At 47.6% G+C, this 20,368-nt stretch overlaps 1 protein-coding gene across 2 annotated transcripts; it reads left to right on the top strand.

Annotated features, from left to right (window-relative positions):
* Positions 1-1,644: 1,644 nt before the first annotated feature.
* Commd7 (COMM domain containing 7) lies at positions 1,645-13,291 on the top strand. 2 transcript variants are annotated; one of them, XM_059259689.1, is made up of 10 exons: positions 1,648-1,815; positions 4,515-4,651; positions 4,837-4,890; positions 5,144-5,246; positions 9,461-9,517; positions 9,595-9,632; positions 10,158-10,248; positions 10,511-10,560; positions 12,236-12,284; positions 12,943-13,291. In XM_059259689.1, the coding sequence occupies exons 4-10, from the start codon at positions 5,192-5,194 to the stop codon at positions 13,017-13,019; spliced, it is 417 nt and encodes a 138-aa protein (XP_059115672.1). In that variant the 5' UTR covers positions 1,648-1,815; positions 4,515-4,651; positions 4,837-4,890; positions 5,144-5,191; the 3' UTR covers positions 13,020-13,291. The 2 variants fall into 2 exon arrangements, with proteins under 2 accessions (XP_059115671.1, XP_059115672.1); XM_059259688.1 differs by lacking the exon at positions 4,515-4,651 and having other exon boundaries at positions 1,645-1,815.
* Positions 13,292-20,368: the final 7,077 nt, after the last annotated feature.

Genomic DNA, 20,368 nt, shown 5'->3' with positions numbered 1-20,368 from the left:
GCCATGGTGGCCTGCAATCCCTGTACCCAGGAGGTGGAGACAGGAGAATCGACTGCAAACGCAAGGCTAGCCTGGTCCCTAGTCTACCGTCTCAGGCAGCTACATGCCTTGATCATGGGGGCAGGGGCAGGCAAAGGGCAAGAGAAAAAGAAAGAAGGGCTAACATGTAGGGATGTCTACCCTTTGGCATTGCCACAGGATACTGTCATCTACAAGTCCACAAGTTCACACTTGAGGCTTGAGAATTGTACCATTAAATCACCAAAGAAAACTACCCAAAAAAAGGAAAAGAAAAGGAAAAAAGCATATACATTTTTTTGTTTTTGTTTTTTCAAGACAAGGTCTTTATGTAGCTCTGTCTGGCCTGGAACCCACTGTAGACCAGGCTGGCCTCAAACTTACAAAGATCTGCCTGCCTTAGCCTCCGGAGTGCTGAGATTAAAGCCGTACAATCTCCATGCCCAGTTTGATATTTTAAGTAAGCTTATAGTTTTGTGTTGGGACAATTCATAGCTGTCCTTGGCCACATGTGCCCTGTGAGTTGACCACTCCTGAATATTCTTAGTCTCTGGATAGAAGACTTTTGTCGATGTTTCCAAAGGGATTTTTCAGAGAAGTGTGGAAGCCAAAACCTGGGCCAGGACTGCCAATTCTACCCCAGGTTTCCAGGTAGCTCCTAGGTACTCTCAAGCTACACTTGGCCAGATGCAGCCCTTACTTAAGTTGGGGGACAGGTCCTAGTACCCACGGAATATACTCCATTTTCTCCTGTCTAATGAGGATGAGGTCAGCACTCACCCAGGGGCTGGAGAGCTTCTGGGACCAAGATGATCCAGGCTTGGGTCTTTCTACCCTGCCAGGAATTGAGTTCTGAATGTGAACATGCCGTACGAGTGCTCTGAGCTTGACCCCAACCCCATCATAGCTGAAGTAAGTTTCACTATCTCACCCTTCTGACCACCCTGCCCAGGCTCTCAACAGTCCTTAGCTGGATCACAGGCACACAATGTGTGGTTCCTGGAAATTCGTGAGAAATGTACATTATTCGGCTGCTCTCCAAGCTTGATTGGGAGTGGGGCCCAGCAATTGGTAGTTATGCCAAATTTTCCAGATGACACTAATGCCTGTCCAAGTTTCAGATCTACTATTTCACTCCGGTATAGGCCCTTCAAGGGATATGGTGACCTGGTCTATGTCCTTCTCTGTTACCAGTGCCTAGCCTCTGGCAGGCATGTACTAAGTATTTGCTGGGGTTTGTTGATGTTGCCCAGAGGCAGAGCCCTTGCCAAGCCTATACAAAGACCCAGGTCCAATCCTCAGCACACAATGTATAGAGGAGAGAGAAATGGTAGATATATTTAATAGGTAGATTTACGCAATGCTTAACAACAATGATGATAAGGACAAAAACCAGCCATTGACTGAGGAATACGTGTGCGCCAAGCTCTGAGCTTAAAGATTTGGGAGGATGAAAACCCCAGCAGTCACCCTAGATAACATTATACAGTGAAACTGAGGCTCAGATGGGTCAAGCGCTTTACACAGGGTCACCTAGGCAGAGACCAGGAATCCTTGTGGGATGCTCAGAGCGGTTCCTGGAGCCCCGCGGCCGCGCGTGCGCTGTCCCGATAACCGGAGCTGAGAGTGTGGCGAAAGTGCGGCTGCGGAAGCGCAGCGAGGCCGGGGAGGAGAAAGCGAGCGCTGCTGCCGGGCTGCGGGGCTCCTGGCGCCATGGGCCGCCTGCACTGCACGCAGGACCCGGTGCCCGAGGCCGTGCGCGGCGACATGCAGCAGCTGAACCAGCTGGGCGCGCAGGTGGGCCTCGCCTGGGCTTGGGATGGGCTCAGGAGTGGGCCGGCTCACTCGGGAGGTGGGCACCCCGGGGACCAGATTTGTAGGCTCCTAGAGTTGGGGGTGAGGGGATTCCGAGGGGCCCCGGGTTGAACATTTTCGGGAGGGCAGGTCGACTGCAAGCCGGGTGTGGGTATCAGTGTGGCCAGGCCTGAATGGAGCTCTGGGCCTGAGCCGGAAGAGGCTCAGACGGGACCGGTGACCACACCCCTTTCCAGTCCCGGAAAGGAATGGTGCATGCTTTGAGGCCCCGTCCCTGTTGTAGAGCTCGGAATGCCACCTCCTGTTCAGACTGCGGCAATCAGCCAAGTCAAGGCGTCTGGGACCATCCTGTCCTCCTCCCGGAATAAACGGGTGACAGTGGCCCTTGTCAATACCAGCATTTAGGAGGTGGCAACAGAGTTCAGATCTAGCTTTCACTAAATATCTTGTGCAAGGCCAGCCTGAACTACATGAGACCTCCTGTCAAAAAACAAAATAGATAAATATATAACCCTTCACCCTGTAAATGTACTGCCCACACACTTAGGAATTAAAAACTATGCAGGGCAGAGTAGTGCTCACCTTTAATCCCAGCATTCGGGAGGCCGGCCGAGGCAAGCTGATCTCTGAAAATTCAAAACCAGTCTCTTCTACATAATGAATTTCAGGCCAGCTAGAGTTACATAGTGAGACCCTGACTCAAAATAAATGAATAAGTAAGATCTATTGGTAGTACATGCCTGCCCTGCCACCACTTGAGAGACTGAGGCAGAAAAATTGCAATCCTCCTCCCGCCTTCCAGGGCTAGGATTCTAGGATTCACCACTACGTCTGGCCTTGTTTGTTTCAGTCTGATTCTCAATAAATTGCCCAAGCTGGCCTTGAATTTAGAATCCTTCCTCAGTCTCCTGAGTAGCTGAGATTACATACCTGTGCCAACAGGTCCTGCTCTTTTTTTTTTTAATGTGTATGGGTGCCTAGCCTGCATGTATGCATGTATACCATGTGCATGCCTAGTTCCCACAGAGGTCAGAAGAGAGCATAGGATGCCTTAGAACTGAAGTTAGGGATGGTTTTGAACCATGTGGGTGCTGGGATCTGAACCTGGGTCCTCTGGAAGAGCAGCCAGTTCTCTTAGCCCCTGAGCAATCTCTCCAACGGCGGGGTGGGGGGGATGGTTTTCTCCAGCATAAAAAAAAAAGTTAGGTTTTTTTTTTCTTATTAAACCATTTAACTATGTAGCCTACACTAACCTCAAATTCATGATCCTCCTGCCTCTGCCTCCCCAAGTGCTGGATGCAATTGCAGGCATGCACTACCTTGCCTGGCTGAGTTTCTGTTGTTTGTTCATATGAACAATACTTTCCAGGGAGACAGCTCTGTGTAAGCATGGATGGAACAGGCATGAACCACATACTCTTTGCAGTGGAATTCATGGTTCCAGGGCTGTGGTTGTCATTCAAATGTCATTGGATGTACTGTATGACATCATCGTCCTCTAGGAAGATTGTGTCCTCAGACTTTGCAGATTAGGTAAATGAAGGGGTATCTCCTTTCACTGGCTGATATTTCACTAACATTGAGCATCTCTTCCGCTATTTGCTTTCCGTGATAGTTAAGCTTTTGATAGGTAGAGATAGCTGATGAGCAATCCTGGGCAGGGCAGCAGTGTCAAGACTTACACAGCACATACTTCCTGTGCATTTAACAAGAGTTAAGATGCTGTGAAGACAAAAGGCTATATCAAGAAATGCTAGGGAAGTCTGTGTTTCTTATCGAGGGTGCAAAACATAGGTGTATGGTGCCCCCCAGGGAGTGTACAGTCACAGCAGAAAAAACAGGAGAGACAGACCTTGCCTCAAAGGTGGTCGTTGTGGCACACACCTTTGTTTTTTTATTTGATTTAAATTTTTTTCTCTTTCTCTCTCTCTCTTTTTTTTTGGGGGGGGGGGTTTGAAACAGGATTTCTCGATGTATCTGTGGTTGCCCTGGAACTCATTCTATGGACCAGGCTGGCCTGGAACTCAGAGATTCACCTGCCTCTGCCTCTCAAGTCCTAGGATCAAAGGAATGTGCCACCACTGTCTGGCTATACACTTTTATTTTATTATTATGTTTTGTTTATTATTATTGTTTTGTTTATGTGGAGCCCTAGCTGGCCTGGAACTCACTATGTAGACCAGGCTGGCCTTGGTCTACAAACCAGTGCTACACAATAACACCCCCTCTCAAAACAAAACCGAGAACCAAACCACCAACAGTAACATCTTGAGTGAAGATAACAAAGAATTTCTCTTTTCATCTGTTTTGCCTACCAATATTTTCTGAGTCCCTCCCGTACACACTACTTACATTAAACATTTGGCCTTTAATCCCAACACTCAAGAGGCAGACGTAGGCCGGTCTCTGTGAGTTCAAGGCCAGCTTGATGTACATATCGAGCTTCTGGCTGGTCAGGGATACACAGTGAGACCGTCTCAAACACAAAAACAGAGAACCATGCCTCAACAAAGTGGAAGGTAAAAACCAGCTCTTGAAAGGTGTACACTCTGACTGCCTCCCACCTCCCTCCCCACAGTAAATAAATAAATAAAGGGGGAAGGGGTGAACATGATTGAAACACACTGTATCAAATTCTCAAAGAATTGCCAGGCAATGAGGGTACACTCCTTTAATCCTAGCACTTGGAAGGCAGAGGCAGGCAGATCTCTGTGAATTTGAGGGCAACCTAGTCTACAGAGTGAGATTCAGGACAGCTCGAGCTATACAGAGAAACCCTGTCTTGAAAAACAAACGAACTCCAACAATTAATAAAATAGTAAGTGGTCATCAGTATGGATCATCAAGCCTATCTGATTCCATCCACTCTCAAAAGCCTACAGTTGTGTGGCACGCTAGTTGGAGTGGGAACATTGGATGCTATGGGCACACTGGGTGGTGGCACACTGGGCGATGGGCATCGGGGAGCAGAAATGTGCTGATGCTCTGTGTTTCCTTTTGCAGCAGTTCTCAGCCCTGACAGAAGTGCTTTTCCATTTCCTAACTGAGCCCAAAGAGGTGAGTAAACCATTCTGTGTCAACATGGATCTAAAGGCCTGAGAACTTAGAGAAGAAGGTCTGGGTGCTGGCTGCTCTTACAAAGGACCTGGATTCAGTTCCCAGAACCCACGTGGCAGCTCACAACCCTCTGTAATTCTGGTTTCATGGATTCCGTGAAGCATACACGCAGGCAGAATGCTCATGCACATAAATAAAATAAATCTTTTTAAAAGGTAAGTAAAAGTCTGTTTGTGCTGTCCCCTCTCTGCAGGTGGAGCGCTTTCTGGCTCAGCTCTCGGAATTTGCCACTGCCAATCAGATGAGTCTTGGCCCCCTCAAAAGCATCATGAAAAGCCTCCTTCTGGTTCCGAATGGTGAGTTGACTCTCAGCAGCTGCATAGAGACGCTGCTACTGCTACCTGAGCCTTCCTTTAGTTAGGGAGTCATCCAAGCAGCATCCAGTAAACAGCCAGACATGGCAGGGCATGCAGTCTAGAGCGGAATCTGGGTGAGGAGGTAAATGTCACAGTTCTTTAACCAGTATCTGTAAAATAGTTAACCACGGAACCAGTCTTAGCTGGGTGGTGGGGCAGAGAGAATGTCAAGTGAAAACTTTGGAGAAGTGATTATTTTTTGCTTTTTGATCTTTTTGTTTTGTTTGTTTTTGAGACAAGGCCTCACTGTGTAGCCCTGGCTGTTCTGGACCTTATTGTGTAGAGCAGGCTGCTCTCAAACTCACGGAGAGCCCCCTGCCTCTGCCTTCTGAGTCCAGTTTCTTCGTTTGAGACAAGGCTTCAATTTCCAGCACAAACTGGCGTCTAACTCACCTCCTGTCTCAACTACTTGAGTACTGGAATTACATCATACCAGCGTATGAGGTTCTTTGTTGTTGTTGTTTGGCTGGTTAGTTTGGGGTATTTTGGGAGGTTTTGAGATAGGGTCTCACTGTGTAGCCTTGACTGGCCTAGAACTTGCTATATAGTCCAGGCTAGCCTGGAACTTAGAGACCTGCTTGCCTCAGCATCCAGAATGCTGTGATTGAAGGCATGCACCACCATGCCTAGCCTTTTATGTAGTTCTTAAAAACATCTCACTGGAACAACTCAACCCTTCCAGGAGTTATTTCACTTACCCCTCACTTCTCACTGCTCTTCAAACTGGATTTGTTTAAAGCAAGTAGCAGACAGCATTTCATTCCGGATGCTTAGTTATCTATCTGTGAAAGATAAGCACGGGCCTTTATCCTATCTGAGAGGAAATCTTGCAGCCAGTGTTCTTGGTTCCTCCTTGTGTGCTGCATTGTGTTCGCTTATGGCCATTGTTCTCCCGCTCAGCGGGGTCCAGAGAGGCCCCAGCCAGGCATTTATTTGGCTGCTGAGGGGTGGGGCTTCTGCACCCTTTGTTTGCTCGCTATGGAGACCTTGGTCCGAGCTCTTCACCTCTGATAGAGTCACCTTCTTCAGGGATGAAATGGAGCTGAGGGGGAAGGGTGGAGAAAGATGAGCTGATGATAAACAGTTTAGTGGCAGAGCACCAGGCCCTGGGTTCAGTCTCCAGCACCAGGGGAAACAAAGTAGGTGGAGAAGCTGCCCTTCCGGGTTCCGGCCTGTGTGGTCTTGTCTGGGGACTTACTTTCAAGCTGCTGCTTATCCCTAGCAAGCTGTCTGGTCCTTGGGGGTGATCCAGTACTGATTTATATTTTCTGTTAAAAAGTAATTTCCCGCCAGGCGGTGGTGGCGCATGCCTTTAATCCCAGCACTTGGGAGGCAGAGGCAGGCGGATCTTTGAGGCCAGCCTGGTCTACAGAGTGAGTTCCAGGAAAGGTGCAAAGCTACACAGAGAAACTCTGTCTCAAAAAACCAAAACAAACAAACAAAAAAGTGATTTCCCATCCCTACTCCCCAACATCTTTTGTCTGTAGTCAGGTAGAATGAGTGTCCCCACCAAACAGTGGTCACAGATTGTATATGTTTCTCTCTCTCTCCGTGTGTGTGTGTGTGTGTGTGTGTGTGTGTGTGTGTGTGTGTGTGTGTGTGTTTATGATTTCTTGTTCTTATTTTTGCTAAGAGGGAAAAGAACACACAAAATTTCCCACATTCCTAAGACAGTGGAGTACTATTTTCCTACAAATGGCTGAAGTTGGCCTTTGGCCCCAGGACTGCCAACTTCTTTTCTCTGGCACATTGACCTCTCAGTACTCTGTGTGGTCTCCATACTTCTTACATTACTGATGTGATCTGTCACTCAGGGAATACAAGCCTCACTAGGGCAGATGTTATTGTTTGTGTGGCTTACTAATGTCTCCCGATGTCTAGCATGGTGCTGACCCACAGCAGGTATTCTGTCAATGTATATGACTGCTACCTTGCTCCCCCCTGGGTCTCACAGGGTGGATCCAGCAAGCCAGCCTCCAGGGTGAGTGGTTCCGGCTTATGATTACTTCCCACCTTCTCCCACCTACTCTCCCTACCCGGTGTTTCCACCAAGCCTTCCATACATAGGGCCACCACAGGGCTACCACAGGCCTGTCCCCTGACTACCAGAATGGCATTGGTTTAGATATCACCAAAGGAAATAGCTGAAAAAGAAGCCCCGGAGGTCTCAGGGAGCCATATCTCTTGCCTACAGAAGGGAGCGGCAGAGTGGAGAGCCTACTCTTTGGTCCCTAGAGCTTAGCCTGCTCTCTCCATCCCTGCTAGGGCATCGCCTGGTACTGCTCACCAAGACAACCCATCAGGATGGTCGAGAGCACAAAGAACTGCCCCTGGGGACCCTCTGGTATGTAAGCCATTTACATATAACATTTGTTGGCCCTAAGCAAAACCAAGTAACATTTGTGTTTGTAATAGAAAAAAGTACAAGAACGGCGCTAATACCTTTAATTCTAACATCTGAGAGGTGGATGCAGAAGGATCAGGCGTTTAAGGTCATGCTAATCTACATAGCAGGTTTGAGGCTACCCTAGGCTACATAAGACTCTCAGAAAGCACAACCGTATGTGTGCATGTACAAAAGAGAAAGAAGGAAGGAAACTGGGTGTGGTGGTGCCCACCTTTAATCCCAGCACTCAGGAGGCAGAGGCAGATGGATCTGTGAGTCTGAGGCCAGCCTGGTCTAGTAGTTCTAGGCTGGCCAGGGCTACATGAGACCCTGTGAATAATAATAATAATAATAAGGCTACATGAGACCCTGTCAATAATAATAATAACAACAATAATAATGAAATATGGCTTACAATCCCACAATTCTACCATTCTCTTAAAAAAGTTGGCACATGCCTATCATCCCAGCACCCAAGAGGTAGGGACAGGAGGATCAGAAGATCAAGGACATCCTCTTCCTCAGCTACAAGGCAAGTTTGCAGCCATCCTGGGCTACCTAAGACTGTCTCAAAAGAAACAAAACAAAACAAAAAACTTTAATTTTTCTTGTAATTGTTGTTTAGTTCATTTGTTTGTTTTATGGGTGTATGTGTGTGTGTTTCTTTTCTTTCTTTCCTTTTTTTTTTTTTTTTTTTTGAGGGCCGTGCCAGGCAAGCCCTCTACCACTGAGCTGTACTGTCACATCCACAATGCCTTTCATTTTCTTTTAGTTATGTCTATTCATGCATGTCTGGTGGGTGGGAAGGGTAATATACACATGAGTGCAGATGTCCTCCCAGGCCAAAGCCATTGGATCCAACTGGAGCCAGAGTTACAGAGGGTTGTGGTTGATCCCACATGGGTTCTGGGAACTGAACTCAGGTCCTCTGCAAGAGCCCTCTCCAGCCCCCACAAGGCCGTTTTTTAAGTGTACTGTCAGGGGTCCTTTCTAAAGGTTTGAGATTCACGGAGGCCCCTGATGAGCCCTGCACAGATTAGGGAAGACTGTTCCCAGCAGAGGGAACTGGGAAGGACAGTGATAGGAACTTGCCTTGGATCAACATTCATACAGGAACCACTGGCATGATGGCCTATAATCCACCTATAATCCCAACATTGGGGAAGCTGAGGCAGGAGGATTGTCAGCAGTTAAGAGTGTCCTTGCTACTCTTCCAGAGGGCCCAAGTTCAGTCCCAGCACCCACAGCTCCAGGAAGTCAACTGAGGTACATCTGCAAACCCCACTCAGCTTTTGTTTTGTTTTGTTTGTGACAGGGTTTCTCTCTGTAGCCCTGACTGTCCTGGAACTCGTGCTGTAGACCAGGCTGGCCTCGAACTCACAGAGATCTGCCTGTCTTTACCTCCCAAGTGCTGGGATTAAAAGCCTGTGCCACCAGGCCTGGCTGTACTCCAGTTTTAACTGAACTCTGTGCCAGGCTGCGGTGGAGCTCCATGACTGTAGCCTTGCTCACTCTTCCCTCCACTGGCCTGTCCCAAACCCAGTCTTTTCTGTTGTCTCAGCTCAGTCCAGCATCCCTGAGGGTGACTGACTCCACTGTGCAGTGAACAGGTGTGTGCCCTGCCCCCGGTGGTGTCAGGGCTGCACTTTGTCCCCAGCCACTGGAGACCTTCCTGAAGCATGTTGCTTTTGTCTTCTATGCCATGTAGTTTGGGTCCAACAAATACTTCTTACTGACCCGTGCTCTCATTTACACTTTATGCTTAAAGGTGCATTGAAGAAGGGCCTCACTGCCGAGCAGGTGCGGACTGATCTCCTGACTCTAGGTAGGTTGCCTGGGGAGGAGGAGGGGGAGGGCCTCCTGGCCCTTTGTTATGTTAATCATCTTTCTGTTCTCTTACAGGTCTTAGTGAGGAGAAAGCCACTTACTTTTCTGAAAAGGTATAATTCTGTTAATCAAGGTTAAGATCCTGGCTTTTATTTCCTGAAAAGAAAGGGAAAGGAAAGGGGGAAAAATGCTGAGCAAGACAAAACCATCCCATTCTTCCTCCGTCAGCTCCACAGGAGTGGTACACCTGCAGCTGTCAACCAGCTCTGCTTAGGGCAGCCCTAATTTCCTTCCTTTGGCTTGACCAAATGCTAATGCCATTGTTGTTCCAATTGGATTAAATCTTGGGAGGAAAATTTTCAGCTGGGTATAGTGGTACATGCCTATAATCCCAGCACTGGGACTGGGCCTCAAGGCCCTCTTCCAATACATAGCAGTTCAAGGTCAGCTGGACTTCAGGATGCCCTGTTGGTAGATCGTGTTCCTGCCACATCTTGGATACGTGCATGCATGTAGGCTCAGCCCTGGGTTCTACTCTCTTCCCTCCTTGTTGATCCCTGAGCACTGCTATGCTGGGAGCAGGGGATAGGGACTGATGGTTTCCACTCTGATGACATTGGCCTTTGCTTTTCTTCCAGTGGAAGCAGAATGCCCCAACCCTTGCACAGTGGGCCATAGGCCAGACCCTGATGATTAACCAGCTGATTGATATGGAGTGGCGATTTGGAGGTAACTAGATGGATCCATTCCTGGTCACGTGTTCAGCTGTGATAGGCCTGGACTGCAGAGACTTTTGAGAGCCTGGGTGGGGAAGACTTGTTCTTGATCTCAGACACCAGTGGGGGCCAGCCAGGTGACGGCCTTCAGCCACCTCCATCCCTGGTACCGTCCTGCTGGCTCATCTTCACCCCAACATGGGTGCCCCAGATAGCCTGCTATATTGAGCTCTTTAGAAGAAGTTAGTCACTTAGTCTTCTTTTCTTTGTCACAGTGACATCTGGAAGCAGTGAATTAGAGAAAGTGGGAAGCATATTTTTACAGGTAAGTCTGTGGTCAGTGGCAATGGGGAGGATTTCAACCTCATTAAAAGTTATTAAAAGCTGGGCTTGGTGGCACAGGCCTGTAATCCCCACACTCAGGAGGTTCAGACATCTAAAGCTCAAGGCCAGGGGTTGGAGAGATGGCTCGGTGGTTGGTGGTTAAGAGCACTAGTTGTACTTCCAGAGGACCTGGGTTCAATCCCCAGCACCTGCATGGCAGCTCACTGTCTGTAACTCTAGTTCCAGGGGATCTGGCATCCTCACAGACATACATGCAGGCAAAACACCAATGCACATAAAAATAAGTAACTTTTTTTTTTTAAATGAGGCCCTGTCTCAATTTTTTTTTTTTTTTTTTAAATTAAAGCTGCATTGAGCTTTATCTTAGTCAATGTTCTACTGCTGTGAAGAGATACCATGACCATGGCAACTCTTATGAAGAACAACATGCCGGGCAGTGGTGGCGCACGCCTTTAATCCCAGCACTCGGGAGGCAGAGGCAGGCGGATCTCTGTGAGTTCGAGGCCAGCCTGGACTACCAAGTGAGTCCCAGGAAAGGAGCAAAGCTACACAGAGAAACCCTGTCTCGAGAAAAAAAAAATAAAGAACAACATTTAATTGGGGGCTTGCTTACAGTTTGAGAAGCTTAGTCCATTATCATCATGACAGCATGCAGGCAGCCATGCTGCTGGAGAAGTAGATGACAGTTCTACATCCTGATCCAGAGGCAGCAGGAAGAGAGACAGCCTGGACCTAGCATGGGCTCTTGAAACCTTAAAGTGACACACTTCCTCCAGCAAGACCACACCTCCTAATCCTAATCCTATCCGAGTTCCAATCTCTAGTGACTAAACATTCAAATACATGAGCCTGTGGTGGCCATTTTCATTCAAACCACCACGGGTTTGGTATCCTCTTAAGTGATGTTCCCCCTAAAGTGCCCTGTGTCTCAGAGCAGTGTGATTGACCAAAGATAGGATCATGTGCCTGCCTTCAGATGAGCACGTCTTGGTGTTAGTCATAAAAGTTCAGTTGCTTCAGGGGAACTGTTGAGAATTTTTGGTATGGGATAGTTCAGTCCATTTGCTATGACTCCTAAATTAGAAGCCTATGGTGGGACTGGGATATAGCCCAGAGGTGAAGTGCATGCTTAGTCTCCTTCAGACTCTGGGGAGCTTTAAGGTTTAATTAGGTGAAAAGACTTAGAGGAATTTCTCTTCTCAGCTGTCATTTAAATTTTTTCATTTTATTATTACTATTTTTGTTTGTTTTTTATTTTTCGAGATAAGGTTTCTCTGTGGAACTTTGGAGCCTGTCCTGGATCTCACTCTGTAGACCAAGGCTGGCCTTGAACTCACAGAGATCTGCCTGGCTCTGCCTCCCAAGTGCTGGGATTAAAGGCGTGCACCACCCCCACTTCCCCCACCCCCCACCCCGGCTCATTTTTATCTTGAGAGAAATGAGTGGGGTGCAGATGGTACAACGTGTATGTGGAGATGAGAGGACAGCTTTGTGGAGCTGGTCCTCCTTCCACCCTGGTATGGGTTCCAGGGACCGGACCCAGGTCATCAGGCTTGTGGATAAACACTTTACCCACTGAACCGTCTTGCTGGGCCTTCATTTTAATGTATAAGTTTTTTTTTTTTCTTTTTCTCCCCCCTCCCCTTTCCTTTTAGTTAAAGTTGGTGGTTAAGAAAGGAAAACAAACTGAAAACGTGTATATAGGTGAGTCTGTAACTCCGTTCTGAAGCTTTCCACTTCTCTCTTCGGTCACCTGGGCTGGTGAAGTCTGCCTGACACAGCCTGTCTCTCTAAGACAAGGTTATCACCAAGCTCTAGAGCAGCCATCCCCTCCTTCCCTCACGTGAAGCACAGTGCCAGGGCTGTTAAGAAGCTGTCGGAGGCTGGACACCCTGAGTAGGAGGAAAGGGTGGGTTGGGGGGGGGGGGACTGGATGGAAGGACTGGGGGCAAGAATCTCTTGTGGGCATCCCTGAATATCCCAAAGGATGTCACTGTGAAACCCTCCGTGCTTCTGCAGGACACCGCTTGTTTTTTAGAGCTGAGGCCCTTGCATGGTCAAGACTGTAGGTTCCTTATTCTGATGGATTATACATCAGGAGCCACTTAGCTGCATATAGCTCAGTGGAGCCCTTGCCTAGCATGCTATAGGCTGAGGTTTGATTCCCAGCACCACAAAAAGAAAGAGCTGCTGAGATGTACCGAAGGTAATAGACGTCAGCCTGGGGATGGAACACTGTGTACAAAAGACCCTGGGTCTGCTCCCCGTCACATAAATACAGTAATTGCAAGTAGAAATGGATTTCCTGGGTGATTCTGTGGCGTTGAGTAACTCACCTCAGATTGAATTTTTCTCTCTCCAGAGTTAACATTGCCTCAGTTCTACAGCTTCCTGCATGAGATGGAGCGAGTCAGAGCAAGCATGGAGTGTCTCAGCTGATCCGTGTTCCCTGCTCCTGCCTCTCCCTAATGGCTGCTGCAGGGGCCCACCACCTTGGGAGCCCAGGTGCAGTTTCTGAAAAAACAGGGCCCCGTACTTGAGGAGTCCTGCTTGACTCCTCTGTAAGCTCCTCATGGGAACTGCCACTTCCCATCTCCTGGGATGAGTTTTACACCTAGCCGCTCCGACAGCCATTACGTCTAGGATTGTTTTCCTTCTTTTGGGGGGTATTGTCACCTCCTATTAAACAGAGTAAACAAATGGTTCCTTCAGTCAAATGGTTGAGTGCTTGTTTGTGGCCGAGGAAGAGGCGGTACGGCTGGCTTGTCTGGAGAGGTCCTTCCTATTTCACACTGTATTTGGAGGGGGAGGGGCATGGCCAGCCAGTGTGTGCTGAGTCCTCTGTGTGGAAGCCTGTGCTTGGTCTTCTCTGGAGAGAGCTGAGGCAAGACCCTGTCGTAATCCCTGCTTTTATCCTTTCGTGTTTTGTGTTAGGAGGAGGTAAGCCTTTTGAGGCCATCCTACATTGTTTTGGTTCCAAACGCCCAACCACCTTTTGGTTAAATGGTAAAGAAAATGGTAAAAGAAAAACAGTTTCTAAAGAAAAGACCTGAATCTACTGAATATCTTTCTCCACAGGTTTAGGAGTCATCCAAGCTATTACAGTGGCATAGACCTGTAACCCTGGCACTGAGAGGGCAGAGATAGGAAGGTCAGCCAGGGTAACAAAGTGAGATCCTGTCTCAAGCCAAGCCAGCCATACGGACTAGCTAGATTGATTGACGGCCCTGTGGTTAAGAGTGCTTCCTGCTCTTTGAGAAGACCACGTTGCTGTTCTCTGCACCCATGGCTGGAGGATTACAAGGACTTGTAACTCCAGCACCTCACACCTTCTGACATCCAAGGGTAGACATACATTTGAACATACACACACTCTCTCTCCATACAAATGAAATAAATCTTAAAGGGGGGGGAGGGATGGGGACGAGGAGAGTTTATGGTATAGCTCAGTTGGTAAAGGGTTTGCCTAACATGCATAAAGCCTGGATTTATTCTCCAACATTTCATAAAACCTGGCATGGTGGTCAGCCTGGGCTACATGAGCCCTTGTCTCAAAATAAAATAAAATAAATAGAGCCAGGGCCAGTGAGAGATGGCTAAACAGATAAATGCACCTACCCCAATGCCTAACCTGAGTTCAGTCCCCAGGACCCACATGGTAGAAGGAGAAACGGATTCCCACGGTTGTCCTCTGACCCATACACACTCTTGGGGGGGGGGGGCTTAGTTTTTCAAGACATGGTTTTTCTGGGTTGTACTGGCTGTCTTGGAACTCGCTCTATAAACCAAGCTGGCCTCGAATTAAAAAAAAAAAAAATTAAAGCAAGGGCTAGAGAAATGCCTTAGCAGTTAAGAGCACTGGCTGCTTAAGCAGAAGACCTGGGTTTGGTTCCCAGCACCCACATGGTGGCTTATAGCCCTCTGTAACTCCAGCTCCAGGGAATTTAATGCCTCTGGCCTCCATGGGTACCTGGCACTAACATACACACACGTAATTACAGATAATAAAAATAAGTCTTTAACCTGATTTCTCGAATATCCCTTTAAAATCCAACTTTGAACCACATCTAATCTCATGATTAGGGCCTTCACCAAAAAGAGAATGCTAACTTGTTGAGACAGGATATAGTTAATGCATTTCTGCATGGCTTGGAACTCACTATGTAGCCCAGGCCTGCCTCAAACTCACGGCAGTCCTCCTACCTTACCCTCCCAAATGAGTGCTCGGATTGTAGGTATGTACTCCAAGCCAAATTGTTTGGAGTGATCAAACCAGACCTTGCTGAGTGTTATGCAAGCACTTTACCAATACGGCTGTATCCCCAGCCCATAAAAGGTTTGTTGTTAGTGTTTTTACATTTCTTTATTTATGTGGAGAGGGCAAAGTCATGTCTGGGTGCTTGTGAAGTCAGAAGACAACCTTCAGGAGTGGGATCTCTCCTTCCTCCAAGCAGGTCCTGGGATGGAACTAGGTCATCAGGTTGGTAACCAGGCCCCTTACCTGCTGAGCCATCCTCCCAGCAGAATAGGTTTGAGTAGGTATGGGGTCTCCTTCCAACCTCTTTTCCCAGCTGCTCATTTTCACCAGAGGGGATCTGTTAGTTTGTTCTGTGTTCTGGAGCCATTTCTTGCATTTGAATCAGTGCGTAGCCTTTGGATCTTCTCACACAGACAGAAGCCGTATACACCAACCTATACTTTGTCTTTTTTCCAGTTAACATGGAAATCTCTCCTTATTAAAAGTAAGAGCTGCCTCAGCCTCTGTTTCTCCCACACGATTTATCTAACCAGTTTCTTGCTGGTGGATGTTCAGTGCTGCGACTTGTCCGTCTCTTCCTTGTTGTGTGACACAAGGTCTTTCTGTGTAGCCCTGGAAGCTCTGAAACTTGAAATTCTCCTGCCTAAGCGTAGTGCATGCTGGGATTACAGATTTGGATTGCAGATGTGCACTACTGTTTTTTAGTTGTAATTGCATATTACAAGTATTTTTATTAAGCCAGACCTGGTTGCTCACACCTTCAATCCCCGAACTCTGGAGGCAGAGGCAGGCAGATAATGCCTCTGTGAGTTTGAGGCCAGCCTGGTCTACATAATGAGTCCCAGGACAGCCAGGGCTACACAGAGAGACTCTGTCTCCCAAACAAAAAACAAACAACAACAAAAAAAACTCCAGTATTTTTATTTATGTTGGAGGTGTGTGTGTGTGTGTGTGTGTGTGTGTGTGTGTGTGTGTGTGTGTGTGAGCATAAAGAATCTCCAGTTCTTTTCTGTGGCTATAAAGTACTTTAATGTGTGCATATATTATAATGGTATTTGCTACTTTGGTTAATGCCAATATTCATCAGGGTTCTCCAGAGAGCAGAACCAGCAAGATTATGTACATGTCTATTAGTTTGTATATGTGTGTGTTTGGTTTTGTTTTCTTTCATATTTTTGGCATTTTGTAACCTGGGCTGTCCCAGAACTCACCACATATGTGAGGATGGCCTTGAATTCCTCACCTTCCTGCCTCCGCCTCTCAAATGCTGAGATTACAGGTTTGTGCTGTCATGCCAATCACAGCTGTTTTATCTTTTTTTTTTTTTAAGGTTTGTTTATTTTTATTTTATGTACATGTATATATGTTTGAGGATACCCCTGGAATGGGACTTACAGACAGTTTGAGCTGCCATGTCGGTGCTGGGAGTTGAACCCAGGTCCTCTGGAAGAGCAGCCAGTGCTCTTAACCACTGAGCCGTCTCTCCAGCCCCTGAGCTGTTGTTTTATCGTAAAGGATTGGCTGTTGGGATTATTGAAGTTTGAGAAGTCTTAGGGTAGACGACAGCCAAGAGCCAGAGAAGAGCTGTAGTTTGTTTCACAGGTTGACCACTGGCAAATTTCTTCTTGCTCCAGGAGAGGTCAGGCTTTTTTATATTAAGACCTTAAGCTGATTAGATGAGGCTACTCACGATCCAGAGGGAGTCTCCTGTACTCAAACTCTCCTAATTTAAATTTAATTCCTTCTGAAAAAACACCTTCACCAAAAATATCCAGAATGGTGTTTAACCAACTGAGCGACTGGTCCAGCCATCATAGTGCCAAACTGGGCTGCTGGTGGATGTTCAGTGCTACAACTTGTCTGTCTCTTCTTTGTTGTTGTATGACACAGGGTCATCGTAGCCCTGGATGCTTTGAAACTTGTGATGTTTGAATCTTTGCTCCCACCACCAAGGTCACCATCCAGAATTTTCAAGGAAAGTCAGTGCACTTGGCCAGGGTCCAGGTGTGCTCATGAGACCTCAGAGACCCCTGAGAATCCAATGTAAGAATTCACGAAGGGCATGGTGGTGCCTTTAATCTCAGCACTCAGGGGGCAGAGGCAACAGAGCAGCTTGGCTCCGGGCCAATTCATAGAATGATAAGCCAGAGCCACTCTTAATCAAGGCAGGTGTAGTGGCACACGCCTGCAATCCCAGCACTTCGGAGACTGAGACAGGAGGATTGCTGCAAATTCAAGGCCAGTCTGGAATACACAGTGAAGCTATACCTCGAAAAGCAGACGGGGCTGGAACTGGGGATACAGCTCAGTGCAGTGATCACTTAGCATGCACAAAGCCACGTTTGATCCCCACACCAAGGAAACTCAGCTTGAGGGTGCACATGGGTGATCTCAGCACTCCAGAAGTGGAGGCAGGAGGATCAGAGGCTCAGGTTTATCCTCAGCTACAGAATGAGTTCTAGGCCAGCCTGGAATATATGAGATCCTGTATCCTAAAATCAAAACAAAAACATAAGGACTAGGGACATTGCTCCATTGGTAGAGTGTTTGCCTAGCATGTATGAAGACTTATTCAATCCCCAGAGCCCGTATTAAAAAGCCTAAGTGTGTGCTTGGGAGACAGAAGCAAGTGGATCACTTGTGAGTTGAAGGCCAGCCTAGTCTACATATGAGACCCTGTCTTTAAAAAGAGGTGGACATGCTGGGCAGTGGTGGCACACACCTTTAATCCCAGCACTTGGGAGGCAGGGACAGGTAGATCTCTGTGAGTTCAAGGCCAGCCTAGTCTACAGAGTGAGTTCCAGGACAGGCTCCAACGCTACACAGAGAAACCCTGTCTTGAAAAACTAGGAAAAAAAAAGGTGGACAGCACCCCAAGGAATGAATGACACCTGAAGTTGGCCTCCAGCCTCCCCACACACATGCACAGAGGTGCATGCACACTTGCACATACACATAAACTCAAAACCTACTCATATTACAGAAAAGGAAACATAATGATACTGTCCTTCAGTCAATGACATCTTACTTGATTCAGAAATGGGGCCCAAAAGCAGCAGTGCCCTCAAACCAAGCCATCCTGAGCTGGCCTTGCTCAGGCTATTCTGTAAGAGTCACACCCTTGGTGGCCCTGGAGCAGGTTCTGCTACTCAGGTGGTTTTTTTTTTTTTTTTTTTTTTTTTTTTGGTTTTTCGAGACAGGGTTTCTCTGTGTAGCTTTGTGCCTTTCCTGGAACTCACTTGGTAGCCCAGGCTGGCCTCGAACTCACAGAGATCCGCCTGGCTCTGCCTCCCGAGTGCTGGGATTAAAGGCGTGCGCCACCACCGCCCGGCTTTACTCAGGTGGTTTTAACAGTGGCTTCCTGGTGGGAAGTTGTTAAGTTAAGTCTTGACCCTTACAGAGTCCCACCTGTTTTCCGTGAGCATCCTTTGCAGGGCTCACAATCCAAATGCTCATGGCTCTGTATGGTGTCCAGGGTAAAGGCCAACCACTGGCAACCTCCCTGCCTACCTTCGAAACACTCCATCCCTGTTACCTCCTAGCAGGTGTTGATGCTAAAGAAGTCATATCATGAGGCCACCTCTCCTCTATGCTTCCCTACGCTGTTTTTTTTTTATTGTGTTGGTTTTTGGCTATATTATACAGTCATGGCTGGCTTGGAGTTCACACAGACTAAGCTGTTTTCAAGCTCATGCTGATCCTTCTGCTCTGCCTCCCAAGTGCTTGGGTCACAACTCCTGGTGCTCCCAACAACTGACATCCACAGGGGCCTTCATGGCTGTCACAGGAGCTGGGAGTGCAGGGTTTGGGGTCAAGCAGCTTCAGTTCCAGTACTGGCCTTTCTGCTAACTGTGATGTCAGGTAACTGCCACAACCTATTAGAACCCCATTTGTGAATGGGTACTGTTGGCTCAGTGCTGTGGCGTAGAGTACTAAGCCCAAAGCCTGCATGTCAACCTGGGAGCTACTTGTGTGTTTCTAGGGTTCTGGTCCTCACCTGCCTATGAGCTTGTTGGCAGGGGTTTGTTTTTATCTCAGGAAGCTCTGCCTGATCCTCACCAGCCTATGAGCTTGTTGGCAGGGGTTTGTTTTTTAGCTCAGGAAGCTCTGCCTGCTTTTAGCATGTTCCAGCTCTCCTCTTTCCCACCCACATTGTCCTGAGTCTTATCCTCAATGAGGTGGTACATTATTTTAGGTGTATGAGTATTTTGCACACATGTATGTATGTACACCATGTGTGTACTTGGTGTCCATGGACATCAGAAGAGAACATCAGACCCCTTGACATTGGAGTTTACATAGACGGTGATGAGCCAGTGTGTGGGTGCTGGACCAAACCCAGGTCCTTTGCAAGAGTAAGTGTTCTTAACTGCTGAGCCATCTCCCCAGCCTCTGTTTTCCTTTTGAAAGGATACTTATTGTGTGGTTGTGTGTGGATGGGGCTGGAAGGTGGTGGGGGAGTGTTCACTGCCTAGTTCTGACATTATTGTTTCACTTTGCTCTGATGCTGTTAAAAATAAAAGGTGTCAGGCAGTGGTGGTACACGCCTTTAATCCCAGCACTAGGGAGGCAGAGCCAGGTGGATCTCGGTGAGTTCTAGGCCAGCCTGGTCTACAGAGCGAGATTCAGTACAGGCACCAAAACTACATGGAGAAACCCTGTCTGGGGATATATATATATATAAATATATATATATAAAATAAAAAGCCAAGAGGCTGATGAGATGGATCAGTGGTCAAGAGCACTGGCTGCTCTAGAAGAAGCCCCAGGTTTGCTTCCCAACACCCACATAATAGCTCACAACCATCTGTAACACCAGTTCCTGGGGATCTGACACCCTCCCCTGACCTCCACAGACACCAGGCACACATGTAGTGCACATGCATACATACAAGCAGAACACTCGTGCAATAAACATACATACATATAAACTGGTAGTGAGAAGGAAAATCCCCAAATAGCCCAATGGTCAGCTGTTCCCCAGTGGGATCAAGTGCCTCACACATGGGCACTTGCTGTAGTGGAGGAATAGCCTTCCAAAAGCAGGCGCCTCAGCTAGGGTAGTTCACAGGTAACACTTGCCTCGTATGCAGAGGGGCTATGTATCAAAGCAGAAAATTAGAGCTGAGCACAGTGGTGCATGCCTGAAATTGCAGCTGGGCACGGTGGTGCATGCCTGAAATTGCAGCTGGGCACAGTGGTGCATGCCTGAAATTGCAGCTGAGCACAGTGGTGCATGCCTGAAATTGCAGCACTTTAGGAGATGGATGTGGGTGATCAGCAGTTCAAAGTCAGCCTCAGCTGCATAGCCAATGCAAGGCCAGCCTGGGCTATTTGAGACTCAGTCACCAAAAACAATACCAAAGCAAGTTCAAACATAAATTACAGAACTGAAAAAAAGAGAGAGAGAGAAAAGAACAATCTACTCTCAGAGGCAACTGCTGAACAGTGTCTATTTTACCATCCTGTCTTTAAACTGGTCGTTATCCCTTTAAAGTGTATTTATTTTATGGGGGAGGGGAGGCACATT

The sequence above is a fragment of the Peromyscus eremicus genome, chromosome 4 (genome assembly GCF_949786415.1).
Source record: "Peromyscus eremicus chromosome 4, PerEre_H2_v1, whole genome shotgun sequence".
Classification (NCBI taxonomy): Eukaryota; Metazoa; Chordata; class Mammalia; order Rodentia; family Cricetidae; genus Peromyscus; species Peromyscus eremicus.
This window is presented reverse-complemented; position numbering and strand designations above follow the sequence as displayed.